This window comes from Equus caballus, chromosome 16 (assembly GCF_041296265.1).
Source record: "Equus caballus isolate H_3958 breed thoroughbred chromosome 16, TB-T2T, whole genome shotgun sequence".
Taxonomy (NCBI): domain Eukaryota; kingdom Metazoa; phylum Chordata; class Mammalia; order Perissodactyla; family Equidae; genus Equus; species Equus caballus.
The window spans coordinates 18,964,618-18,989,837 of NC_091699.1; the positions used below are offsets into that span (position 1 = coordinate 18,964,618).

Below are 25,220 nucleotides of genomic sequence, written 5' to 3' on the forward strand. Positions count from 1 at the left end.
TATAAATTTTGAAGCCCAGGAGCTCTACCTCTGTGGGGGGGGGGGGAGTCCTCACCTTGTTTCTATGAAATGAAAATGATGATCACCGACCGCATGAGTGTGGGACGAGGATCACATGAGCTGGCGTACGCCGTGTTTCTGGAGCGCTGCCTGGCACACAGTGAGCACCGTGGGCGTGTTAGCTGTTATCTTTGCCATTAGCTTTAGGAGATTGCTCATGAGCCCCATCTGACCGTGCTGTTTGCTCAGTTCTGGGATTCAGGTAGGTTTAGCCAACATATGGTATGAGACGTTGGGGACTGGGCAGATGACACCAGCTGCAAGTTACACCTCCCCTAGTTTCTCAGTTCGGCCTCTTCAAGGAGCCTGGATGAGACCTAGCACCCACCCAGAGCCTGACCCACTGCACATGTGGGAAGGAAGAACAGACAGCGCTCCCCTGCAAAGGGGCGGCTTCAGTGGCTTTAGTGACCACAGGGGCTCCAGTTCTTGGGAGCAAGATCCCGAAGATGTCCTGACTCTCTCCTGCCTCCCTCTCCCAGGCCTTCCTCAGCCTTTGGGCTTCCCTGAGGTGTTCTCAGTGCCAGTGCGAGGGTCAGCGGGTAGGAAGGAGAGAAAAGCCAAATGGATACCCAGGAAAAACTCCCGAGCCTGTTTGGTAGGAAAACACTGGAAGTTGTTTGGACTTTAGAATCAGGCGAATCCTTTGGGTCCCATACAGAGGGGCCCTGGTCAACACGATCTTGGTAAAATTAGCTTTTTACTAAGAATGAAGTTTCCTGAGCTGAATTCCAGGGACAGCGTTACAGTAGACATGTGAAGGTCTATGTCCGTCCTTTGTGTGGGCAGCTGGGCTGACTGGAAGGGGTCTTAGGTGGGCTCTTGTCCACTGGTGAATGAACAGCCCCTGTGTTGAGAAGCAGGTCAACATGGAACCCTTTCTTGAACGGGTTCCATAGACAAGGAATCACAGGGGCTCCTTTGCCACCTGGAAGGCTGGCTGGGGGCAGGGCCCAGAAGTCCTGTGAGGCCCAGGGGCGCAGGGGTGGCCGTCCCCCCCGGCAGGATGGCTGCTGGTCTCCCCAGGACCTTGGTGGGCTGCCACTGCATTTGGGCATTCGCGGACGCCGAAGGATCTGCTTACCCTAACTGATCTCACTCCTGCGTAATCTTTTCTTTTTCTCCTGCTCTGCTGCCTGTTTATGTTTTGTTATCAGAGGAAGAAGAAATGCTCGAGCCAGGAACCAGGTATTTACTAGAAAGGTCCGTTAGCCCCCTTCAACCGGATGGAACCTGCCTTGAGTACTCACTTCTGGAACAGGGCCCACGTTGCCTGTCACCAGTGGGTCCATTTTACTGTCGTTTCCCTGACTGTAGTTAATCAAGGAAAGAATTCACAGGTGGGGTGTGGAGGCGCCATGAGACATCCAAATTCATGGGTTTTCCTCTGTCCCTTCACAAGAGCATGTTACATATATCTTCTTGTTTCCTTACCTTCTGAGGAGACTAGTACCTTAATTTGGCCCTTTTTAAAAAAATGTTTTAAAAAGATGTTATGCTCTTTAAGTGGCCTGAAATAAAAGGGAGGTCAACCAATTGTGGAATCCAAAAGTACCCCTTGCTCTCTGTGGCTTGGGCCGGTCTAGAAAGACGTAATTGAAAATGCTTTCGCAGCCCAGATGCATATGTTTAGAACTCCATCTTATTTGGCCTTTGTGACTAAGGTTGGCTACTCAGTGGTCCAGAGCTGACATTAGTTGTTCTAGAACTTTTCCTTGTACCATGTTTACTGTTAAACAAATATCTGTATGGATGTTTAGGTTGTAATATGAACTGGTCTTCTCGTCTCAGAGCTCAGAAGGACCCCCGGGGCAGCCTTGCTTTCCCATCGTGGGTTCTTCTTAGTTCTGGCCTCGGGGGCTGCTGACCTAGGAGGGGGCCTGGAGCCAGGCTTTCAATCCTTGAGCGCTGGGAGAATAGGGTTGGGTTGGGGCAAAGTGGACCGGGAGGCAGAGGACTCCTGAGGAGCAGACTCCAGCCCCCTCCATGCAGTGGGTCCCTCCCCTTCCTAGATGTGCCCCCAAGCCTCCTGAGCCCCGATTCCTCCCCAGCTGAGAGAGAAGACAGAGCATTTCTTTACAAGCATCCTGGCTACGCCTTTTTCTGCACATAACTGAAGACTCTATTTTCACTGTTGGTGGAGCCTTTAGGGTTAGCAGTTCCATGCTTATTCTCCTACTAATCTGATGGTACTAATATTCTGGCTTGAGTTTATAATCTGTGTTTGCAGTGTCTTTTTCCCTGTGGTGGTTGCCAAGCCCAATACAACTCACAATGTTTTTTCTTAAGGATTCAGGACAAGCTATCCCACTCGTAGTTGAGAGCTGCATCCGATACATCAATTTATACGGTAAGCTCGCTCGTGGGGCCGTGTTTTCAGCTCTCTCCAGAACAGGTGCTAGGCTGTTCTTGTAGGAAATGAGATTCTAGTTCACCTTGGAAGACTTCCTGTCACTGCTCTGCTTCTGAGAGGGAAAACGCTCCGTGGAACAGAACCTCCTGAGCACTGTCTTTTGAGCCTTGTGTGTCGGGGCTGGAAGGTGGTGGGGAGAAGACCCAGGGGCTAGGGAAACCGAGGAGTAGGGAGGGCCCAGACAGGAGAACCATTTTAGCTCCTTCCTTGCTCCCACCTAACCCCAGAGCTCTGTGCTTTGGATGTCATTGACTGAATGTCATTGGCCACTCAGTCAGTTAATACTGCTGGATCCTAGTCAACTCCATGAAGGAAATCCAGTGTCTGGGACTTGCTAACCATGGTATCCCCAATGCTTGACTTGTGCTCTGTCTATTCACTTATTCATTCCTCCAAAAATATATTTTCAGAGTGCATAGCGGGTGCTGTTGGGGACAGTGGGAATGCAGGCGTGAACAAGGCGGGTGAGGTGCCAGCCCTAGGTCGCTTACAGTATCAGTTAGAAGGGCAAGGGAATAAACAAGCAGAGAAATAAATAATATAATTTTAGGTAGTCATAATGCCAAGAAATGAATTAGAAGGGGATAGAGAATGGCTGGAGGGGGTAGGGCTGCTTCCGCTAAGGTGGTGAGGAGAGAGCCCTCCAGGGGCTGATGCTTGAGTAGAAGCCAGCCATCCAGTCCAGGTGGAGAGAACGGCCAGTGTCCCCCACTGAGTCCCATTTCAGATGAGGGAGGCCCTTTCATTCCTTCAGTCCTGCAGGTTGCTGTTGTGTTGTTACTCTCATGTCAGGTCCCAGGGTCTCCTCTTTGTTATGGCCTTGTAGAAACACATACAAATATGCGATTGTTTTTCTTTAATAATTTAATCTCCCCAGACTCCTCGATCCCAGGCCAGCATGTACTCTAGACTCGAGCTTTTCTCGAAGGAAGAAGATGTCCGTGTCGGGGGCGGGAATGGTTGAAGGAGTGATATTAATCATTCTTGTTCAAAATCTGTGTGGCTGTGAAACTCAAATGGCATTTGCAAACTCAGGCCAAGCTGTTGGTACCAATGGACCTGGTGAGCTCGGGAGGCGAAGTGTACCAACCAGCTATTTGATTGAGCTGACCTGTGGGTTAAGTTGGAAGTTATTCACTGGTCCAGTGTTGATATAAACTTCTTGTGGCCTTTTCCTTCAAGCCCAGACAAGAGATCACAGACATATGAAGCAAGATGTGTCTGAGTATTTTGGCCAGCTGAAGTTCACTGCGAAGGCTACCGTGGAGCTCCTCCCGGGAGACCTTCACTGGGAAGGACTCCTATAAAGGATGGTGGGAGAGAGAGACAAGTAATGGGGAGAGTCATCCGTGTTCCAAGTAGTCTGATGAACTCAGCACCTCCTGGCCTTTGTTTGTTTGTTTCTTTCAGGACTCCAGCAGCAAGGGATCTTCAGAGTGCCAGGATCTCAGGTCGAAGTCAATGACATCAAAAATTCCTTTGAGAGAGGTAGGTGCAGAGCGACCATCTCAAGCTTGTGGCCCGAGTAAGCCAGGGTGGGTGTGAACGTGTGTCTTAGAGCCAGTGGTGTGCTGGGGCTGGCTTGTATCAAAGTCTCCTTCCCACTTGGCGTCCACAGCTTCACCCTGGTAGCTTGAAATCAGCCAAGGCGGGAGTATTTACGCCACAGAATTTGGCGAACGCTGAGATCTTTTATTTTTCTTCTTCCCCTCCAAAGAGCTAAAATGTTAAACATTTACCAGCATACGTGGGTGACTTTCTCTGGTGGGCTGTACAGTGGTTCCCGGGAAAGAAGGCCTCGTAAAGCACCCCGGAATTATTATATGAGCCTGTAAAGGCTGCTGTGTTTTAGGAAAGTTGGAAGAACACAGATAACACTGAGCGGCTTTTGGAATATCCTAATTCTTAATTTTTTATGCTGTGTTCTTGGCAGAGCTACATACTGGGAGGAAGAGACCTCCCTACCCCTGGTGAGGTTCCCTAGTTCCCGCTTTCATCCCCCGAGGATATAAAAGCGTATTGGAAATGATGTGGCCACCAGACCAGGAGTACATTTGGCTTATTTGATATAGCCTCCCTTGGCCTCAGAATCCCTGATGGGGACAGGCGGCCAGTGACAGTGTCCACGCAAAGTCAGGACTCACTGGGTCGGGAAAAGCCCAGTTCTTACTCCACCTCTGCCTTTCTATCCTCGGTGCTTGTCTCACTACTACAGTAGAGCTGGAAGTCCGTGCGTTTCCATTCAGGGAAACATTTTCAAACATCACACTCCCGGGTTGTTGAACCAAGCCCGGCATTAGGAAGTTCATATCCTCATCCCAGAGGAGGAAGGAAGAGTTCGTCTGTAGCATCCTAAACAGTATCTCTGCCTCCAGCTTAACAGCATTTTGGAAGGATCACATCTCCCTCGTTTATCCTTCTTGACTCTGATCCACTGCCTTTTTCTCTGAGTGGTTCCAGTGTTGTTTGATCTGAGGACCTCAATCCCAAACCATTTCCCCGCAGTCTATCGCATCCCAGTTTACAGAGCACTTTCTTCTACTTAACCCTCCTAACAGCCTTGGGGGTGCGTATGGTTTGTCCCCGTTGCTGTGCTCTGAGCAGCCTCTCCCAGGGGGTTCCAGCTCTGGAATTCTTCCTACTTATTATCAGGCTTCCCCTGGAGGGGCTGCCTCCTGGGCAAACTCACCCCCTCACCCCCACCCCTATTGCATCCTGAGGGCTAGGGTGGAGGAAGTGCTGTCAGCCCCAGGCGGTCACCACCACAGCCCCCAGCTCAGACCTTTGCAGTCCTAGGTGCTCTGGCTTGGAACGAGGGCTAGAGAGCAGGGTTTGGCTGGATGTGACACTCAGTGACCCTCTGAGGTCCAGGGGGAGCTTCAGTTCTGGAGCGCCACTCCAGGATCTTGGGAACTTAGAACCAGGTTGTCCCAGAATTCCCCTGCTGCAAGCTCCTCTTGCATTTATCGATCCACTCAACAGGCATGCGTTGAGCCCCAAACTGCGCTAGCTAATGGACTGGGGCCTGGAAATACAGTATGAACAAGACAGTCCCTGCTAGTCGGGGAGCCAGTTTAGTAAACAGACAGTATGGTCAGTGCCACCATGGAGGAGGCACTGGGGAGCATGGGAGCCCCTAGCCTGGCTTCGATGGAGCAAGGAGGAACAACAAAGCCAGAGAAGGCTTCCTGGAGGAGGAAATGCCTAAGCTGAGGCTTAAAGAGTAAGAGCCAGGGAAAGGGTGGTCCACACCAAGGGAACAGCATGTGCAGAGGCCACAGAGCAAGACGTATCCCCCATCAGCCTCCCTGATGGAAGCACCGTTCATCATTCCCTGAGCTCCTCTTGGCAACCCTGGACAGCCCAATCTAGAGTTTCGTTTCTTCATTTCCCCCAATACCTTAGCACCCCTGCTGCCCTGTGTTCACTGGAAATAAACAGAGCCGTGGTCTGGAACCTTTGCTGGTTCCATCCTCCTGGGCTCATCCCATTATACAGAATTCCTTGAATCTCATGAGTAAACTCACCACACGGGGCCTCCAGCCTGGTACTCCCCTCCCCCCCTGCATTTGCCTGCTTCCCCATGTCCTAGAAGTCACCTCGCTGTACCAGGCAGCCAGGCCCTATCCCCGCCCAGGCACCACCCCAGCAGTGCTGCATTCTGTCCTTCCTGAATGTGATTTTCGAAGGTCCATGCCTCTGTCACTCGCTTGGGTGCCTTGCAGAGGTGATGTGCAATTTAAAGGAATTCTCCGCTCCTAATAAGCTTTGGACTGTGCTGGGCAGAGCCCCGCTGGGCAGAGATCAGCTGACCCAGATCGCAACCTGCAGGAAACATTTTCTGCTTTTTCTTGGCCTCACGTACGCAGTTGGCTCCTCTGCAGCTCTCCATCCTTCCCAGATGCATCTCATTCGCTCTCTGGCCTTGCCCTTCTGCTCCACCCGAGCCTACAGTGAAGCATGGCTTATTCTAAAAGAATTGCTCCTGGTGTGTCTCTGGTAGGAACATCCTGGCTTCTCTGGGCTGGCTAGTACCCAGATTTCTCACTTCTTCTTTTCTGCTTCTTGACATTCACCAACCAATTAGCCAGCTGACCCTCAGAGTCACCTCCTCCTACCTCTGCTGAAACCAGTAGCTTCCCTCTTGCTGGCTCAGCCGCATCTCTCTCCACATTTCCCCGGGAACCAGGTGGCCCGAGCTGGCGCGGCTCCGTATTCCTCTTCTCGCCCACTCCTCACGTCCCACACACTCTAGCTTGTCACTGAACTTTCTCTCTAAACCAGTACATTGTGTGTTTTTCCCTTCTTCCTTTTTTGAAATTTTAAACCCTCTAATCTGTGCAGGCTGCCTATCCTTTGCCACTTGTTCAAAGAGATTTGGGTCTCTTTCTTCTGTCTCTCTCTGGGGCGAATTTCTTGCCTACATTCCTGGCATAAGGCTGTTGAAAGGAGCACAGGTCTCTTTTCCTTAAGCTTCTGAAAAATTACAGCATGTTGGAAATCCGTTCTTGGCTTGTGATTCCTAAACTCCTTTTCTTTTTCTTCTGACATGAGTCAACCAGGGTTTTAGTTGGGATTATTATTATTATCATTATTTTTTTGCTGCCAATAAATCATAAAGTCACCACTAAAGTTTTGAGATGTTGTAATCTTCTGGCAAAATGAAGGAGAAAACATCATGACAAGGCAGGAATTGGCCGTGGAGAGAGCTGTGGTGCTGTTGTCTCTCAGGCTGGTTTTCCATCTCTCTGTTTTTCCCCACAAACCAATCCGCTCTCCTCTTTGTACACAAAGATGAGAGAGCTGCCAGTGGTCTCTCCTTATGTAGAGGGTGGCTGGGAAGAGAATCAGTGGCCATTTCACCCTGTGCAGATGTAGATAGGGTTTGGAGGGGCTGGCCTGGTGGCTGAGTGGTTAAAGTTCTGCGCACTCTGCTTTGGCGGCTCGAGTTCATAGGTTTGGATCGCTGGTGTGGACCTACTCTGCTCAGCAGTCGTGCTGTGGAGGTGTCCCACATACAAAGTGGAGGAGGATTGGCAACGGATGTTAGCTCAGGACAAATCATTCTCACAAAAAAAAGAGTGTTTGGGTTTGGAGCTAAAGGTCATGTAGCGTCTGACACCTGCTGGACTCTGGGCCTGGCCCCTCTGGGATCTGTTTCCTGTCCCAGGAAGAGGGTATGACCAGGAGGCGCTGGGAGGAACCTCAGGATGGGTTTGGGTGGACCTGTGGCCACAGAGAACTGCCCTGCAAGAGACACCTCCCACAGCTGCCTGCTGGGCCCCCAGCCAGCAGCAAGGTCCCCTGGAACCTTATGCACACACTGCGCATTCGCATTCTGCCCTGGGTGCAGTGATGCCCAGGTGACCTGGCCACGAGGAAGCCGCAGGCAGGCTGTTTGGGAACAACTCCACCTCCCCCGCAACATTTGCTAGCGAAGTGTGAACACAGCTTTCTCTCAGACTTGCCTGGAATTTTAGCTCTAATTATCCTCCTGGAGGAATCCATCATTCACACAAACCATCTTGCTCATCTTGAGCTCTGGAATTCCATTCGTTTTGGGAGCCAAAATTGACTAGCCTTGTGGAGAGCCAAAGGCCTGGGAAGGAGTGTTGGATGGCTCCTTAGTGAATTAAGTGCGTTCTGAGGAAGAGCAAGAACTAGTGCGGTGTGTGTGTAAAGTCGACATGTTAATCATGCTTACCGGGGGAGCTAATACATAATATAGAGGGGAAAATCCATGTGCTTCGGCATTGTGAGAGCACAAGAGTAATGCATGGCAGTGACAGGGAACAGCTTAATACAGTGCAGAGTTTTCGAACTCTTGTGGTCCTTCAGGGGGCCTCAAGGGCTGCGACAGGGATAGACAGGGGCTGAGAAGGAGCACTGGGGCCTCTCCCCCAGTTCAATCGAGACAGCTTTGTTCTCTGTGCTGAGCATTCATAGGAACTTTTTTCTCGAGAAAGAAAGAAAAGGTTGGGATTCTGCTAGAAAGGAAGGAGAAAAGGAAAGGAGACGGGTGGCTAGGCATGCATGCAGACAGGCAGGCAGGCAGAATTGAAAACCATGGGTAGAAAAAAAGCGTATCTCCCAGGCATTCTGAGACCTGGGAGCTGCTGGTGTCTGTTCCTGACTGCACGAATGTGGCAAGTTGTTCACTTGCTGGGGCCTCAGCTTTCTTGTGGGCGAGGATGGTGGCATTGGAACCGGGCCTCCCTCAGTGCCATGCCGCACTGTTGTGAGGATTTAGAGACATCAGATGTGCAAGTGTGCTTCTCGCTTGAGAAGTGCTATAGCAGTATAGGCATTAATTTTTTATGTTTTCTCTCTTCCTTCCCCCTGAGAAAGTCTTGTTGGGGAAGTGTTTTCATCTCCTCCCTTGGGGACATCTGAGAGGTTGACATATGGAACATCAGTGTCTGGGCTGTCACACACAGTTGTTGAGGCTGGGCACTGCTCAAGGATGCTCAACCAAGAGAGCAGGTGGGAGCTGAACTCTGGCTCATGCTCTGTAAGCCACAAGCCCTGTTCAGGAAGGCAAGGAGGCCTTTCTCTAATATGCACTAAAGCATATTGGGGCTAGCAAAGGCCCTGCCAGTAGCAGTCTTCCTGCGGAGGCGGCGTGAAGAGAGCCAAGAATGAATTTCCAGTTCTGCTCTTCACTGCTTACCCGTCTTAGAGGTGCTCTGGGCTGCTCTGGGAGGAGGAGGAGAACCCCTTATGCAGACATCTCTCCTCGCCTTCAGGGAGGTGTCAGATTGCTCCCTGCTTCCTGTCACCACCCCCACAGAATCTCCAGGTGGGGCACTAGCTCAGCAGCCCCCCGACTAGGTTGAGAAGCGCTGCTGTCCTCAGATATCATTTTCCCCTCTCCAGCTGGCAAAAATGCAAAAGATTGACAACATCGCGTGGGCAGGGCCGTGGGAGAGAAAAGCATTCTGCTGTGTTGCTGGTGAGAGTGTAGAAGGATGTGGCCCCCATGGAGGAGAGTTTGCCTGTATCTGATGAAACTGCATGTGTATTTACCCTTTGACCCGGCAATCCCAGGTCAGGACCTTAACGCAGAGATGCTCCTCCACGAATACAAAAGCACACGTGCAGGGTTATTTGTTGTTGCAATATTTGTAATAGCAAAATATTGGAAAGAAGTCAAATGTCAATCTAGAGGAGACTGGGTGACTAAATTATGGTCTATCCATAAAGTAGAGTAGTCATTTAGTCATTTTGATGACTGTGCAGCCATCAAAAAAAAAAAAAAATGAGGAAGATCTCCATGAATAGATGTGGAGAGATTTCTAGAATTTATTAAGAGAAGAAACAAGTATATGTAGTATTATAGTATGCTACTTACATCTTGTGTAAGAAATGAGGGAAAATAAAAAATTTGTATATATGTATTTGCTTGTTTTTGCAGAAAGAAACACAGCGGGACAAACCAGAAACTAATGAAAATGGTTAAAGGTGTGGTGTGGAGGGGACAAGGATAAGAACGGGGCTTCTCTGAGCGCAGCTGTTTATCTGGTTTTGACTTTGAAACCACGTAAATGCTTTATATTTTCAAAACTGCAAATTAAAAAAAAAAAAGGATTTCTAAAAAAAAAAAATCAATCCCTAAAACTGAATATAAATAGAAGCAAATAAGCTCTGTATCAAATTGATAACCACACAGAAAGTCATACTTTTTTTTTTTGAGGAAGATTAGCCCTGAGCTAACATCTGCCACCAATCTTCCTCTTTTTGCTGAGGAAGACTGGCCCTGAGCTAACATCCATGCCTATCTTCTTCTACTTTATACGTGGGACGCCTGCCACAGCATGGGTTGCCAAGTGGTGCCATGTCCACACCCGGGATCTGAACCAGCGAACCCTGGGCCACCAAAGTGGAATGTGCTCACTTAACCGCTGTGCCACCAGGCCAGCCCCAAGTCATACGTTTTTAACAGCCTTATTGAGCTACGTACTATAAGGCTTGTACCCATTTGTAGTCTTTCCATATGTCCCCTAGCCCCCAGCGCCCAGTCCCAGGCAACCACTAATCTACTCGGTCTTCTGACCGTACATCTTTAGTGGGATACATTCTGAGGAATGAAAACAGAAACAAAAACAAAAGCCCCGCAAAGAAATCCTAAATTTTATGTATCAGGTGTATTATTAGTGGCAATATTGCTATTAAAATTCTGGAACCACTTTAAGTCTATTATTAGATAAGGCAAGTACATAAATACATTAATTATTAATGTTATTTGGAACCAAAATTTTCACTATAAGAAAAATGCAGTACAAATATAAAATAAATGAAGGTGAAGAAAACCTTGTATCTTAAATATGAATTGGAAATATCAGTGTGAACTCATGAAAAACATATTCTCGCTCTATTCCCTAAAAGGGCCTAGACGCTCTTTCCGGCACTCCCGTGGCAATGAGCACACCGAGAACCTAGGTCTTGTTTCTAAGTACCATTCCCCACGGAAAGCAAACAGAGCTTCTTGGAGAAATGTTGATTCCAGATCTGCGAGAAGGAAAGTACAGGTGACCCAGGGATGTCTTTTGTGCCAGAAAGCAAGGAAGTGCTCAGTAGAGGTCACATCAGAAGGACATAAAAAAGAACTCCCTCTGGCAAAACTGGGGACAATCTGAGCATCCCCAAGGATAGAGATGGTAATGGATTATAACACATTGAATAAAAAATTGCAAAAAAAGTCTGTAAAGAAGCCAAAAAATAATAATAGGAGGAGTGAAGGGACATGGGAAAGCTCTTCTTTAGGGAAGAATGAATGTCAGCTGATAAATATGGAAGGAATGATGGAATTAGAAAATCACCATTTTCAACTCCAGGGTAATAATTGATTTAGGCAAAAATCATCGTGGGATGCTAAAAGCATTGAGTGCAGCATGTTGCGTGCGATGGCATGTACATAGATCACTTATTTTTTTTCAAAGCTATTTTATATTTTACACTTATTATTACAAAGGAGAAAATATACCTTTCCATGTAGAGATCTGGAGGCCGCCACCTTGGCCCCGTGATCAAACTTAGCATCACCAGTAGCAGGACAGGCTGACATTATGTGCCTCCAGCTGCGATGTGGCGTCCACAGCATCACCCATGGGATATTCTTACCAGCAATATTCAACCTGGATCTAACCATGAGGAAACAATCAGACAAACCCAGAATGTGAGGCATTCTACAAGGCAACGGGCCTGGACTCTTCCAAACAGGCAATATGATAAATATAAAAAGCAAACTAACAATAAAAAATGTTGGAGTCTTACATTCAAAAGACTGAGAAACAGAACAACTGAATGAATTGTGTGAATGTTGATTCGATCTTAGCTTTTGAAAAAATTCTTTGAAAGGCACAGGACAATTGGGAATGTTTGAATGTGGGCTGCACATGAGATGGTGTTTTCGAAGTGTTGTTATTTTTCTTAGGTGTAATAGTGTTTGCTTATGTAGGAGAATATCCTTATTCTTAGGAGAAATGTGTTGAAGTATTTAGCAGTGACACGCTGTGATGTCTACAAAATACTCTCAAATTATTGAGCAATAATGAACATAAGTAGAGAGAGAAGAGAAAGCAGATAGGGCAAGGTGAGTGTAAGTTGATGTGTGTAAGTGAAGGGTGATGGGTGTTCATGTTTTATTTTTACAACATTTCTATAGTTTTGAACATTTTCAAGATCAGCTGCGGGGAGAACTCTAAGCTTGCTGTGTTGGGGAGGCTGTCCCGCCGGCCTCTCCTCTAGTTCGGGCTGGGCCAGGTCCTCTCTCCTGCCGTCTGCACGTTCCCTGCCTCCTTACCGAGCTGAATCGTCATCTCCTGTCTCCTCTCAGGTGAAGACCCCCTTGTGGATGACCAAAATGAACGAGATATCAATTCGGTCGCTGGGGTTTTAAAACTGTATTTCCGAGGACTGGAAAACCCACTCTTTCCTAAGGAAAGGTTTCAAGATTTGATATCTACTATTAGTAAGTATTTCCCAGGTGGGATGATCAGTTCCTTGACACATCGCTATTGAAGTTGCACTATGCGCTCGTCACCACACGAGCAGTCTGGCCCTTGTCCTCATAGAACTTAAAGCCTAGTTGTGCGAATAGCAAGATCGTTGGTAATGGCGGGGCTAATGGGCATGGTACACACCTGGGTATGGAAGGAGCTCAGAGGAGAAGCAGAGAGAGACTTGGTTTCAGGGATCACAGCTGAGGGAGAGTGATGTGAGGAGAGTCTTCCAGAAGGAGTGGACGCAGGGATCCTGGGAAGAGTTGGGGACACACAGACCAAGAGGAGCAGCAGGAGGGCGTCCTGGCCAGTGCATAGTGCAAGAGGCTGGAAGGGAACAATGGAGCAAGAAAGGGAAGACCGTGAATGCCTGCAAGGATTCCAGAGCTATTGGGTAATAGGGAGCCATGGAAGATTTGGGAGTCAGGTCAGCAACGTGACAAACAAAGGAAGTGGTGAAAATAAGCTGGCTGGGGGCTTCCTCTGACATTGCGAGCCATCGGAGTCCTCCTTGACTGGTGTTTCTGTGGGTAAAGGCAGGAGCCCCGTCTAGGGGGCTGAAGTAAAGGCACCTTGACTGTAAGATGCCCAACTCCAAGGCAACCTTTGGGGGATATTTTTTAAAATAAACTTTGAAGTTTAGAATATTTGAATTTTAGTATTTTGGAATAAACTTGTAAATTTAATTCGCCTTACAGAAAATTCCCCCCACCCAGTTTCACTAGGCATGCTTCTCTCAATGCTCTGAGAGTGGTTGGCAGCCAGGAAGCTGCCCCAGAGGTGGTGAGCACCTGTGGAGGGTTGAACCTCCTGCCTGCCTGGCTGATAGACCCTCCCGCACCCTCCCGCCCTCCACACTGCTCCCTGCTCGGCCTTCCAGATCCACTCCGAGCTCCAAAGCACGTTCCTGGCCACAAAGGCCCAACCCTGTCTGAGCCCCGTGTCACCTGCTCGGCCCATGTTTCCAGAAGCCCCAACAGTCCAGTTGAGCAGGGCCCTGACTGAACAAGGACATTGACCTCTGGTGCAAGTTCACAACATTGCACACCTTGAATCGCACCTTGAATCACAACATGAGAAAGACAGTCCCTTGCTAGTTCCCTCCCAAAGCCTGTGGTTACATCAAGGACTAAACCTCACACGTCAATCTCCCTTCCAGACAGAGAGCCAGGTGTGTATTTAAGGAAAATAAAATTAATAAATAATAGTGGAGGTGGTCCCAGGGCACTGATGACTGAAGTTGAGGACGTGGAGGGACCTGTATGAGGAGCGATGGAATCAATATGTGTGCAAGAGCCTTTAGCTCTATGTGGAGGCTCAGGTGAGGTTTCCTGGAGCCAGACCTTGAGGGTAGGCTGGAGTGTGCCGGGCAGTGATGAGAGATCACCAGTGTGTGCAAAGGCCCCAGGGCAGCAGAGTCCTTTGTGAGAGGGAGATGGTGGATAAGGTGGCGTGGTACAGAGTTTCTCAGTAGGGTACAGCAGTGCCTTGTTGTGTGTCCCACACATTCAGGACATTTAGCCCCTGGGCCCTGGGATCTCAGATGCCCGTAGCATCCTCCAGTCACTGTGACAACCCCAAAGAATGCCTCATATATTGTAAATGCCTCCCAACGTGCTTCATCACTTCATTTGCAAAGCACAGCTCTAAATCATCTTCAGATACTTTGGGAAGGGGCGGTGGCTAGGACATGAGGCAGGCAAGTTTGGTGGGAGCCCCAGCGCGAAGGGCCCTGGATGCAGAGGAGAAAGGGGAGAAGCTGTATTTTAGAAGAACATTCTAAATTCTCCTTGGCGCCCACTTCCCCTCTCCACGAGGCACTTGTCTCTCCTTACCAAGCCTCCCACCCTGACCCAACTGATGAAAGTACCCATGTCTGTCTCTCGAGGATTGACCTGAAAATGGGTCAGAGATGAGACCCCAAGCATCTGCCAGGCTTACAGGCTGATACACAGCTCGAGAGGTGGTTATTTACTCAGCAGTCACTTCCTGAATACCTACTATGTGCCAGGCCTGGGCTGCAGCTGGTGTTTACAAAGGGTTTAATGGAACATGGTCTCTGCTGTGTTCTTCAGGACTCATAGGTTGCAGGTGACAGCAAGTCAGCTTACACTGGCTTGATCCATAAAAGGCAATGGATTGGCTTACATACCTGAAAAGTTGAGGGCCAGCTTTACCCAGACCTCACCCAGCATCAGCAGGACCCTGCCCCCCACCCCATCTCTGTGCTGGCTTCACTTTCCGGCAGGGTCTTCTTTCCTGGGAGCCCCCAGCTTCTCCAGACTTTCCTCTCCCCAATTTCTAGAGGGCGCTTCTCCTGGGTTTCTCCAGCCCGAAGTCCCAAGGATTGAGTCCAGCTGGTTCTGATTAGGCCATGTACCCCTCCCTGGGTCCACCCCTGCGGCCAGGTGAGGGTCACCCATCAACCCCCAGAAATGAGAGTAGAACTGGCTGCCCTGGACCACATGGGCTGACCTAGGAGGTGGGACCAGCAAATGGCGGCACCTTGGCTCTCTGAGGATGAAAGATGCCCCTTTCTGTTACAGAACTGGAGAACCCAGCTGAGAGGGTGCACCAGATCCAGCAAATCCTCGTCACCCTTCCCCGCGTGGTCATTGTGGTCATGAGATACCTCTTCGCTTTCCTCAACCAGTGAGTTGCCTGGCCAGGGGGGCCCCTCTTTGCCTCGGCCCCGGCCTCCTTTGGGAGGGTGTGTCCTGGGGCGTTTCTAGGTGCAGCTGTTCTCAAAACAGAACATGGAAACTGCTGAGATCTGAGTGGAGCCCCCAGAAGAAAGAAACCCCAGGGGGAGGATTTGCCTTTCCAGGTGACTTGTGCGTCCCTGCTCTCTTGTAGCCTCTCGCAGTATAGTGACGAAAACATGATGGACCCCTACAACCTGGCCATCTGCTTCGGGCCCACCCTCATGCACATCCCTGATGGGCAAGACCCTGTGTCCTGCCAGGCACACGTCAATGAAGTCATCAAAACCATCATCATCCATCATGAAGCCATCTTCCCCAGCCCTCGGGAGCTAGAGGGACCCGTGTATGAAAAATGCATGGCAGGAGGGGAAGAATATTGGTAAGATTCCGCTCCTCTTAATATTATGATTATTGTCATCATTGTTGTTGCTGCTGCTGTTGAACAGGAACAGTTAGAAATCTGTTGATTTTCTTTCTGCTTTATAGTCTGTACTCTCATGCACATTTTCTCATTTGAGCTTTGCAGCAGCCTGATATGAAAGATAGGTGCATCATTCAAGGCTCTCTTGGCTTGAAAGAGAAAGAAATCGAACTCAAAATGCTTAAACCAAGGAGGAATTTACTGGTTTACTTAAATAAAAAGTCTGGGCGCATACCTTCAGGTATTGCTGGATCCAGGAATTCAGCTATTATCATTAGGACATGGTCCTGCAATCCTCAGCTCTACTTTCTTCTGCATTGGCTTCATTCTCAGGCAGCCTCTCCCTTGGTGGTTTCAAGAAGGCATCCAGCAACTCTAGATTTACAGCCCATTCTCTCAGCATCCCCAGGGGAAAAAGAGCTTCTCCTCCAATGTTTCAACACAAGCTCCAAAATTGTCTCCTTGCTGAGGCTTGGGTCTGGTGAACTAATCACCCTGGTTAGGAGATGTAATGCCATCATTGGCCAGGTGAGTCGCAAGCTCATCGCAGGCAGCAGGGGAGTGAATAATCCCCACCTTAACCTCATGAACTGAGAGTGACACTTGTCACCATTGTCCCCTCCCACCTAGGAGTTGTCTTTTCCAGACAAAGTGAGTTCACTTTCCTTGAGAGCTCCACACCAGGACACCAGTTGCTGGTTGGGCACCTCTGCATACCTGGTGCTACACTGAGTCTTGGGAGAAATATTTTAGGACCTTAAGAAGATCAGGGCTGGCACCCTTCCCCAGGCGAAGACCGTCAAATGTAGTGAAGATAGGACATATTTTAAAAAAAGTGGTGAAGACAGAAAATTCAGAACGCCAACTGACAGACCCGTCACAGGTCCCCAGTCTGTCTTTATTCCCAGTCCAGGACAGCACGCAGCTCTATATTTAGGTATCACCTGTGTGCTTTCAGCCTGGCGCCCGCCGGGAGTTGGTCTTTTGATTATCCCAGCGTTCCTGGGTTCTTGAATCACTTTCATTCTTGGACATATTTGGGCAGCCGCTTCAAAGAAGGGGGACGTTCCAGCGCCTTTGTTTCCCTGCAGCTCTTCACTGGACGGCTCATCACAGCTCTCTAACCTCATTTGAGGCACTGGGAGCGGGTCTGTGTCTGTTCTGTAACAGAAACATCAAACAGCCAGCAAGCACGCTTTCTGGACAAAGAGAAGCTTTTCCCACAGTTTTTGCAACATTACTGGTTTTCTTTCTTGCTGCGGTATAGGTGTATAATTAGCGTTCTGGGAAGGGACGTGCAGATCTTAGAGTACTTCTCAAAGAACAGTATACAATAACCACACTTTTCTTAATCCCATTTGTGTCCCATGAGAAAGGAAAATTATTAATTACGTGGTGATTTGGGAGGCATTTTCAAAGCCAAAAAGGGGGATTTGGCTGAGGGTCTCATCACAGTGGACAACTTTCATTCGTTCAGCAAATGGTTACTGAGCATCTGTCCTGGGCCAGGCCCAGGGCCAGGGGGCAGGGCCGTAACCCAAGCAGGATTAACCCCCGCGGCAGGGGGCTCTGGTGGAAGAGGAAACAGTTCCAGAAGTGGGGCCCCCTGAGCCACTGGTGGGAAGTCAGAAAAGGCTTCCCGGAGTAAGTAAAGACTTAGCTGAGACCTGCAGGGTGAACTGGAGTCTGCTGGGTGAGGAGTGGGCAAAAGAATGTTCTAGACCTGGAGCATGAAATAGAATGAAAAGTGATTCCATGTGGCCACAGTGACAAGGGAATGGTAAGGGAGGAGCCTCCACAGGCCAGCAGGAGGCAGGTTATGAAAGGTCTTAAACAACCGATCATGCACAGTCTGGACCTTATCCAGGAGGCAACGTAGAATTTGTCGTGATAAAGTCCCTATTCCTTTAAATGGCAATGTAAATGTGACCTCCTCCCAGAAGCCATCCTGACCACCTCTGCAGGTCCCCTCTGCTCATTTGTTCCTACATAACACGTTTCAGCTGGCACCAGTTTTATTTCCTGGCCCATGAAGGCAGGGCCCGGGTCCACCTTACCCATCTGTGCGTCCCTCCTACCTAGCACAGTGCCTGGCGTGTATTAGGACTCAATCAATGGCTCAGTAAAAAAGCTGACTGACTATGTGGATGAATCCCGGCCTCAGGAAGCTTAGAATCTAGTGAGGCGGTAGCAGCTGGTGAAATTCTCCCAGGGCACTAATGCCTAAATTTGACGGGCCTGGATGCAGTCTACCGCCCTGCCCATCCTGGTTGCCGGCCTGCTCGCAGCGCCTGGACCGATCTGGGCTTTGCATGCAGCATCATGGGACAGCCCTGAGGGACCCTGCTGCTTGTGAGCTTCATGCCACCGCGCTGGCGTGTTGTCTCCGCTGTGAGACGCGGAGCCAGGCTAGCTGGATGACTCACGGTACTTCCACAATTCCTTTCTCTTCTGGCTTGTGGTCCTTCCGAGGATAAATGCCAGGGTTTGACACTGCCCTCTGGATCTTACACAACACCAAGGCATCAACAACCTTTACCAAGAAGAGAGCTCAGCAACTTCCAAGGCTGGCGGCAGGTGGGGGAGGTTATTCAGGGAAGCTTCCAGAAAAGGAGGCTGGGAGTGGTTTTCTATTAGCAAGGTTCGTGGGTGGTCAGATGGAAAAGACGGGATGAAGGGGGCCTGTGTCTGATTTGGGTCAAGGCCCAGAGGCAGGCTGGGCTGGCACCTGTGGAGGCTGAGGACAGCGTGAGGGTACAAAGCCCGCCAGCGAGTCCCCTTCCCGTGTTTCCTTGCAGTGACAGCCCACACAGCGAGCCAGGGACCATCGATGAAGTTGACCACGACAATGGCACCGAGCCTCACACCAGTGATGAAGGTGAGTGAGGGGCAGTCCGGGCCCAGGGCACTCCCCCCGGGGGCCTCTCATGCTGACTCAGGCCTGCCCAACCCCTCCAGCTTTGCAAGTCAGCATCGTCCTCCAGAATAGATGGGGACCCAGGAAGACCTCAGGGGCAGGTGCCCTCCAGTTCACCACGTTCCTGCTCAGCCTGCCTCATCCCTTTCTGTGTCCTGCCTGGCCCGAGTGCGAGTCTTAAGTCTTAAGAGACTTTCCTGGGTAGGAAGCATGCTTTGCCCCGCAGGGGGTCTGTTCTGTGCCCACCCTGTGCTGGGACTTGGACCCCGTCGATGGACGAGACATGGGTCATCGACAAGCTCCCAGCCTCGTCCCCGTCACATTGGGAGCAGCTCCCCATGATGCAGAGTCATAATGCCGGATTACAGGTGTGTCCCCATGCAGTGGGCGCCCTGAAGCTAAAGCCAAACAGTGATGACCCAGGGAAGTGTGTGGAGATAGAGGGATGCAGAGGCAGGCCAGCCTGGGCTCTGAGGAACTCACCGGGCCTTCCCCCGCTTCTAGACAAGGAGAAGAGAATCAGGCTGGTCTCTGGGGAGCCCGGACTGTGTGGACAAGCAGTCTGGATGATGTGGGCCTGAGGCCAGAGTGCCCATTAGGCAGAGTAGGCACACTGCCCAGGGCCCACGATGCTTTTAGTGCCCATGAAAATGTTTTAATTTCTTTTAAAATAAGAAGAAAAAAATGAATATGATCGAGCCTGGATTATACTCATCTTTATACCAATGCAGTTGTAAAATCTAACTTTTAACTTTTTTTAAAAAATAGAGGAAGAGACCCATGCAAGCAAAAGTGCCCAGGGCCTGTGAAAGTCCTGTGCAGCCCTGTGTAGATCGAGCAAAGCCCTCCATTCTCCCTGTCATAGTTTTACTGTCTCAAAATCAGTATTTAGCAGTTCTGCCGGCCTTTGTGTTTCTTTGTGGAAAGTCCCAGGCCCCGTCTGGGTATGTATTTCTGGGAGCTGGTGAAAGAGGCAAGACAGACTGGTGGGTTTTCACATTCTAGGAGGCCTGTTTCAGTTGCTAATGACAGAACCCCCAGCTCGAACTGACTTAAGCGTCAAGGGGAATCAGACCAGGAGCTGGATCCAGGAGCCGTTGATTTTGTCAGGCGTTTGTCTGCATCTTCCTGTTCTGCTTCCCTCTGGGCTGGCTTCCTTGTCAAGTAGGCTCTCCCTGTGTGGTGGGCCCTGGCAGTTCCAGGGTTTCGTTATCCTTTTCCCCAAAGTCCCAGTGGGAAACAGCTTCCTTTTCATAATGGTTCCAAGAAGGGTCCTGGGATGGGCTCTCACTGGACAGCCTTGGGGTCACGCCCCCAGGCGTGAGCCAATCACTGTGGCCCGAGAGGAAGCCTATGGGTCAGGCCTGGGTCGCAGGTGCAGAAAAGCAAATCTGGGTATAATGTTCAGCTCTGCCAGAATCCTGAGAGGCTGGAGTCACCCTGAGCTGAGGGAGGTGTCCTGCAGAGCCTGTGTTTGGAGACGGGAGGGCTGCCATCTTCTGTTGTTTGTGGTGGTTGGCTTTTTTCTTTCCTTCTTCTTCCCCTCCCGTGCTCCCTCCCTTTCTATCTCTGTTAACACCCCTTCCCCCTTCATGTTCTCTCCATCTGTTGCTTGTTTTATTTCTGGATCTCTGTGTGTGTGTGGCTCCCCTTGTTCCAGACCCTGCTCTCAGTCTGTCTTCTTCCACTGGGAGAAAATGCTTCTTGTCCAATGAGATAGATTGATTGTTCAGAATTGAGGCCTGTCGGGGCTGCGGGTGAAGGCAGACGTGCCTGCAAGAGGGCAGGTCAGGTGCCCTCTGAGCACCTTGCAGCTCTGCCCGTTGACCTGCGCTCCCACCTTCCTGGGGGCTGGCACTGGGGCTGCTGTCAGTCGCCTGCTGAGTTGCCCCCCCCCGCCCCCGAGCTCCTAGCCCGGTGGGCGGAAGGCTGCTCTGGGCATCAGGACTAGGGGCTGCAGGGAGAGTGGGTCTTGCTGGGTCAGTGAAGAGGCAACACACCAGCAAACAGGACACACCTAACAGGCTTCACCCCACAGCAAGAAGAATCCCCCAGAAACTGCTGCCTCGCCCCTCGCGGAGCGGAGGCTCACGTGTCCCTGGAATGGGCTAAGGCAGAGCTTGCGTCCACTTCCCCAGAGCTCCCTGCTCCTGTTGTTCTTTGTCCGCTGGCTGCTTCCTGAGAATGACAGGGGCAGGAAGAATCATCCTGCAAGGGCACCAGCCGCCCCGGGAGAGCCAGTTTCATGCTGCCTGAAGGTTCTCACTGTATCCTGGGTGTTGGTGGAGGTGCTGAATCAGGGGCAATCTCTGGAGGAAGAATTGCATTTCCTAAATGTTTGCATTCATGCCAACCCCAGCGTAAACAGTCACAGAAATCTTGAGCTGCAGGAACGGTCGAGGGGACACTGGCCTCTGAGCAAATAGACCTGGACTTGAAACACAGAGAGAGACCTTTATGGCTGTGAGATCTGTGGCAAGCCACATAACTGCTGGCCTCAGTTTCCTTATCTGTAAAATGGGAGTGACCACACCAAGAGAATTATGGCCTTGGTTAAAATGAGGTGACACATGAAAGAGCTTAGCACAGTGCCTGGGACAATAAAGTGGAGAGGAAATGTTGACTGACTCTGTATATGGTGTAAATCCTTCTTAATCCTGAGAAACTGAGTCCAGAGATTTTTATTGACCTAACTGGTCACTGGCAGCCTAAACCCCCTGTTTTCTTTACCTACTTTCTTTCTTTCTTTTTTTTTAATATTGTTCATAGAAATGGCTTTGAGAATTTATTACTTGCCTGCTAAATTTTTTTTGTTGTGGTAACATTGGTTTATAACATTATATAAATTTCAGGTATACATCATTGTATTTTGATTTCTGTGTAGATTACATCATGTTCACCACCCAAAGACTAATTACAATCCATCACCACACACATGTGCCTGATCACCTCTTTCATCCTCCTCCCTCCCCCTTGCCTTCTGGTAACCACTGATCCAATCTGTCTCTCTGTGGTTGGTTGTTGTTGTTTTTACTTTCTGTTTATGGATGAGATCATATGGTATTTGACTTTCTCCCTTTGACTTATTTCACTTAGCATAATACCCTCAAGGTCCATCCATGTTGTCACAAGTGGCCGGATTTCATCCTTTCTTATGGCTGAGTGGTATTCCATCGTGTATATAAACCACATCTTCTTTATCCCTTGATATTCGTCCCTTGATGGACACCTAGGTTGCAGTTTATGAATGTCTTTACGTCTGAAGTGTGTCCATTGTATGCAGCATAAATATAGGTCTTGTTTTTTCATCCAGTCGGCCACCCTATGCCTTTTGATTGGAGCAGTTAGTCCATTGACGTTTAAAGTAGCTGTTGATAAGTATGTACTTATTGCCATTCTGTTTTTGTAGTAGTTCTCTGTTCTTCTCCTCTTGCTCTCTTCCCTTGCGGTTTCGTGGCTTTCTTTAGTATTATGTTTGGGTTCCCTTCTCTTAATTTTTTGTGTATTTATTATAGGTTTCTGGTTTGTGATTACCATGAGGTTCATATATTATAACCTACATATATGGCAATCTATATGAAGTTGATGGCCTTTTTAGTTTGACCTCTTGCTAAAAGCTCTATTCTTCTACTCCCCTCCTCCCATGTTTTATGTTTTTGATGTCATATCTAACCTCTTTGTTTGTGTGTGTGTGTGTATCCGTTACCCTCTTATCCTGGAAATAGATAATTTTAGTACTTTTTTTTTGACCTTCGTATTATCTTCATAGGTGGTTGATCTGTTACCTTTACTGTATATTTGCCTTTGCCTTTACCAGTGATTTTATTGCTTTTTTTTTTTTGATAATTTTCTTATTCCTATTTGTGGTCTTCTCTTTCCCACTTAAATGAGTACCTTTAGCATTTCTCATAGGGTTGTTTTCTTGGTGATAAACCCCTTTAGTTTTTGCTTGTCTGGGGAACTCTTTCTCTCTTCTTCCATTCTGAATGATAGCCTTGAACGGTAGAGTATTCTTGGCTGTAGGTTTTTTCCTACACTGCAGAGGCCCCCCCCCACCCCCAACACTCCATCTGCTCCTTGTGCATTCCCTGTCCCACAGAGGTTGACCCACTTGCCCACCTGCAGAGGTTGCAGGCACCCTGCGTATGCAGGCCCACAAGTTGCCTGAGGGCTTGCTGCTGGGTGGGGCAAGTCCCTGGGGTGGGCTGCCTGCCCTGGCTGAGCTGGATTAAATCAGTGCTCTAGTGGGTGTGGCAGATCCCTGGGCTAACAGGCCAGGGAAAGAACTCCAATGGCATCCTCCAGCATCTGTGTCAGCATGCCCGTACTAGGTCACAGTAATGGCTGCTGCCAATGTCTTAGTCCCTGGAGAGGTCTCACCTCTCATCAGGATGCACCCAGAGCCTATCAGGTGAGACTCTTTTCACCAAAGGACTTTGTACCTTTCTTTCTGGTGATTTTAGGTTGCTTTCTGAAATCGGTGAATTTGTGCATGGGCCCTTTAAGAGCCAGCTTTTTTCCCCTTATGTCTGATAGCTTTTCTGGGTGTATTCCCCATTGTAGTTAATAGCCAGCCAAGCCAGATATTATGACACCCATCTCTGTTGTGCTGAATCCAAAGGCTGCTTATTGTGGTACTGCTCCCTGGCTCAGGTCCCCCACTCCTCCAGGGAATGCTGCCCACTTTAGGATTGCTCCTGACTGGCCAGGAAGCACCATGGCTAGGAGGTGGCTTTTTATTCTCTCCAGAAAGGAATTTCTGCCTCTTCTATTTCAGTCAGGACTGTCTCTTGTTGCAGGGCTTCTTTTTATCCAGTTTTCAGTTCTCTCTCAGGGGTAATTGTTCCAAGAGTAGTTGTAAATTTGTTGTGTCCATGGGAGGAAGTGAGTTCAGAGCCTGCCTATGCTGTCATCTTGACCGAACTCTTTACCCACTTTTTAAAGACATTTCATTTGGGGGATCATCAATATCTTTGTTTCTCTTGAGAACACCCTGTATGAATGGAATCCACAGACTTCAAAGGTCAAATCAGCCATAAAACCATGAGTCTGTGTCCTTGTAACAGATGGGTCATCCCATGAGTGACCACATTGGAGGAAGGAGATGGTTGTTTGGGCACCTACTGCCTTTCCTGTCTCAACAGATTCTGTCCCTAACTGATGCCTGCTGCCCTGTCTTGAGTCAGTTAGCACATTGTGGGTGTAAGTCTGGAAAATCTGCTTGTGCTAGCCCTTTTGCTCTCCAAGATTTATAAAGAAACCTTGGTTAGACTGAGAAACCTTGATTATCAGAAATAAACCTAATGAAAACATTAAGGCAGCTTGTCAATAGCAACTTTATTAATTGGATGCTAGATGAGGAACAAGACTGACAGATAAAGAAATGACTAAAATTAGTTACAGAAACATGTTCATATAGTTATAATATGTCAATTTTCAATTATAATTACACCATCATTCTCTCACTGGTGTTTTCCCCAAATTCTCCAAATTTTCCTTTCTCCTCACCCATCATCTTCATCTAGAAAGCCAGTAAGCAGTTCACTCTTTGGACATATCAGAAGTCCATAAATGGGCATTAGGAGGGCCATTGTGGGCAAAATTTTATATCTATTGGAATGTGTGCCTCTGAGAAGAGGTCTATAGTTTTCATCAGATTGTTCTAGACAGCTACTAGAAACCAGGGTAAGATTTTTGTTTATTTGAAGTTCCCAATATTTCTTTAATAAAAAATTTCAAACACACAGAAAAGTTGAAAGAAAGTATACAGTGGAACACCCATCTACCTACCACCTAGTTTCTGCAGTTGTTAACATTTTGTTGTTTTCTTTATCATGTATCTATCTATCCATCTATCAATCCATCTTCTTTTTAACACATTTCAAAGTAAGTTGCCATCATCAGTGTGCATCACCCCCAAACACGTCAGCATACAAATCATTAACGAGGGGACAATGTTGTTTATGGTTCTATTTTTGAAGTAGAATTACGTGCGCTGAAAAACTTACTACAAAGCCACGGTAATCAAACAATGTAGTACTTGCATGAGGACAGACATATAGATCAATGGAATAGAATTGAGAGTCCAGAAATAAACCCACACGTCTATGGTCAACTGATCTTTTACAAGCGGGCCAAGACCATCCAATGGGGAAAGAATATCTTTTCAGTTAATGTTGCTGGTACAACTGAATAGCCACACACAAAGAATGAAGTTGGACCTTTACCTCGCACTATATACAAAAATTAACTCAAAATGGATTAAATGGATTACATAAAACGTAGGACCTAAAACTATTAAACTCTCAGAAGAAAACAGGATAACTCTTCATGAACTTGGATTTGGTAAAGGATTCTTAGATATAACACCAAAAGCATGAACAATAAAAGAAAAAATAGATGACTTGGACTTCATCAAAATTAAAAACTTAGGTGCTTCAAAGGACACCACCAAGAAAATGAAAAGACAACCACAGAATATGTCTGCAAATCATATATCTGATAAAGAACTTATATCTAGAATATGTAAAGAGCTCTTACAACTCAATAATAAAAAGACAAGTAACAAAACTTTAAAATGAGCAAAGGATCTGAAGAAACATTTCTCCGAGGAAGATGTACAAATGACCAAAAAGCACATGAAAAGATGTTTCAATGTGCAAGATCATAGCATCTGTGGATAGACATAGTTTTAGTTCTTCCT

General features: G+C 48.4%; 1 protein-coding gene across 10 annotated transcripts in view; it reads left to right on the top strand.

Moving 5' to 3' along the window:
* Positions 1 to 25,220, top strand: part of SRGAP3 (SLIT-ROBO Rho GTPase activating protein 3) — a 245,774-nt gene that overhangs the window by 197,580 nt on the left and 22,974 nt on the right. For 6 of the 10 annotated variants that reach the window (XM_014731442.3, XM_014731443.3, XM_001495769.5 and 3 more), the window contains 7 exons: positions 1,218 to 1,248; positions 2,350 to 2,410; positions 3,884 to 3,961; positions 12,309 to 12,443; positions 15,021 to 15,126; positions 15,331 to 15,558; positions 18,399 to 18,478. In XM_014731442.3, the coding sequence (XP_014586928.1) occupies positions 1,218 to 1,248; positions 2,350 to 2,410; positions 3,884 to 3,961; positions 12,309 to 12,443; positions 15,021 to 15,126; positions 15,331 to 15,558; positions 18,399 to 18,478 (719 nt within the window). The remainder of the gene's footprint in view (positions 1 to 1,217; positions 1,249 to 2,349; positions 2,411 to 3,883; positions 3,962 to 12,308; positions 12,444 to 15,020; positions 15,127 to 15,330; positions 15,559 to 18,398; positions 18,479 to 25,220) is intronic. The other 4 variants (XR_011427199.1, XM_001495686.5, XM_070238542.1 and 1 more) reach the window with 1 other exon arrangement.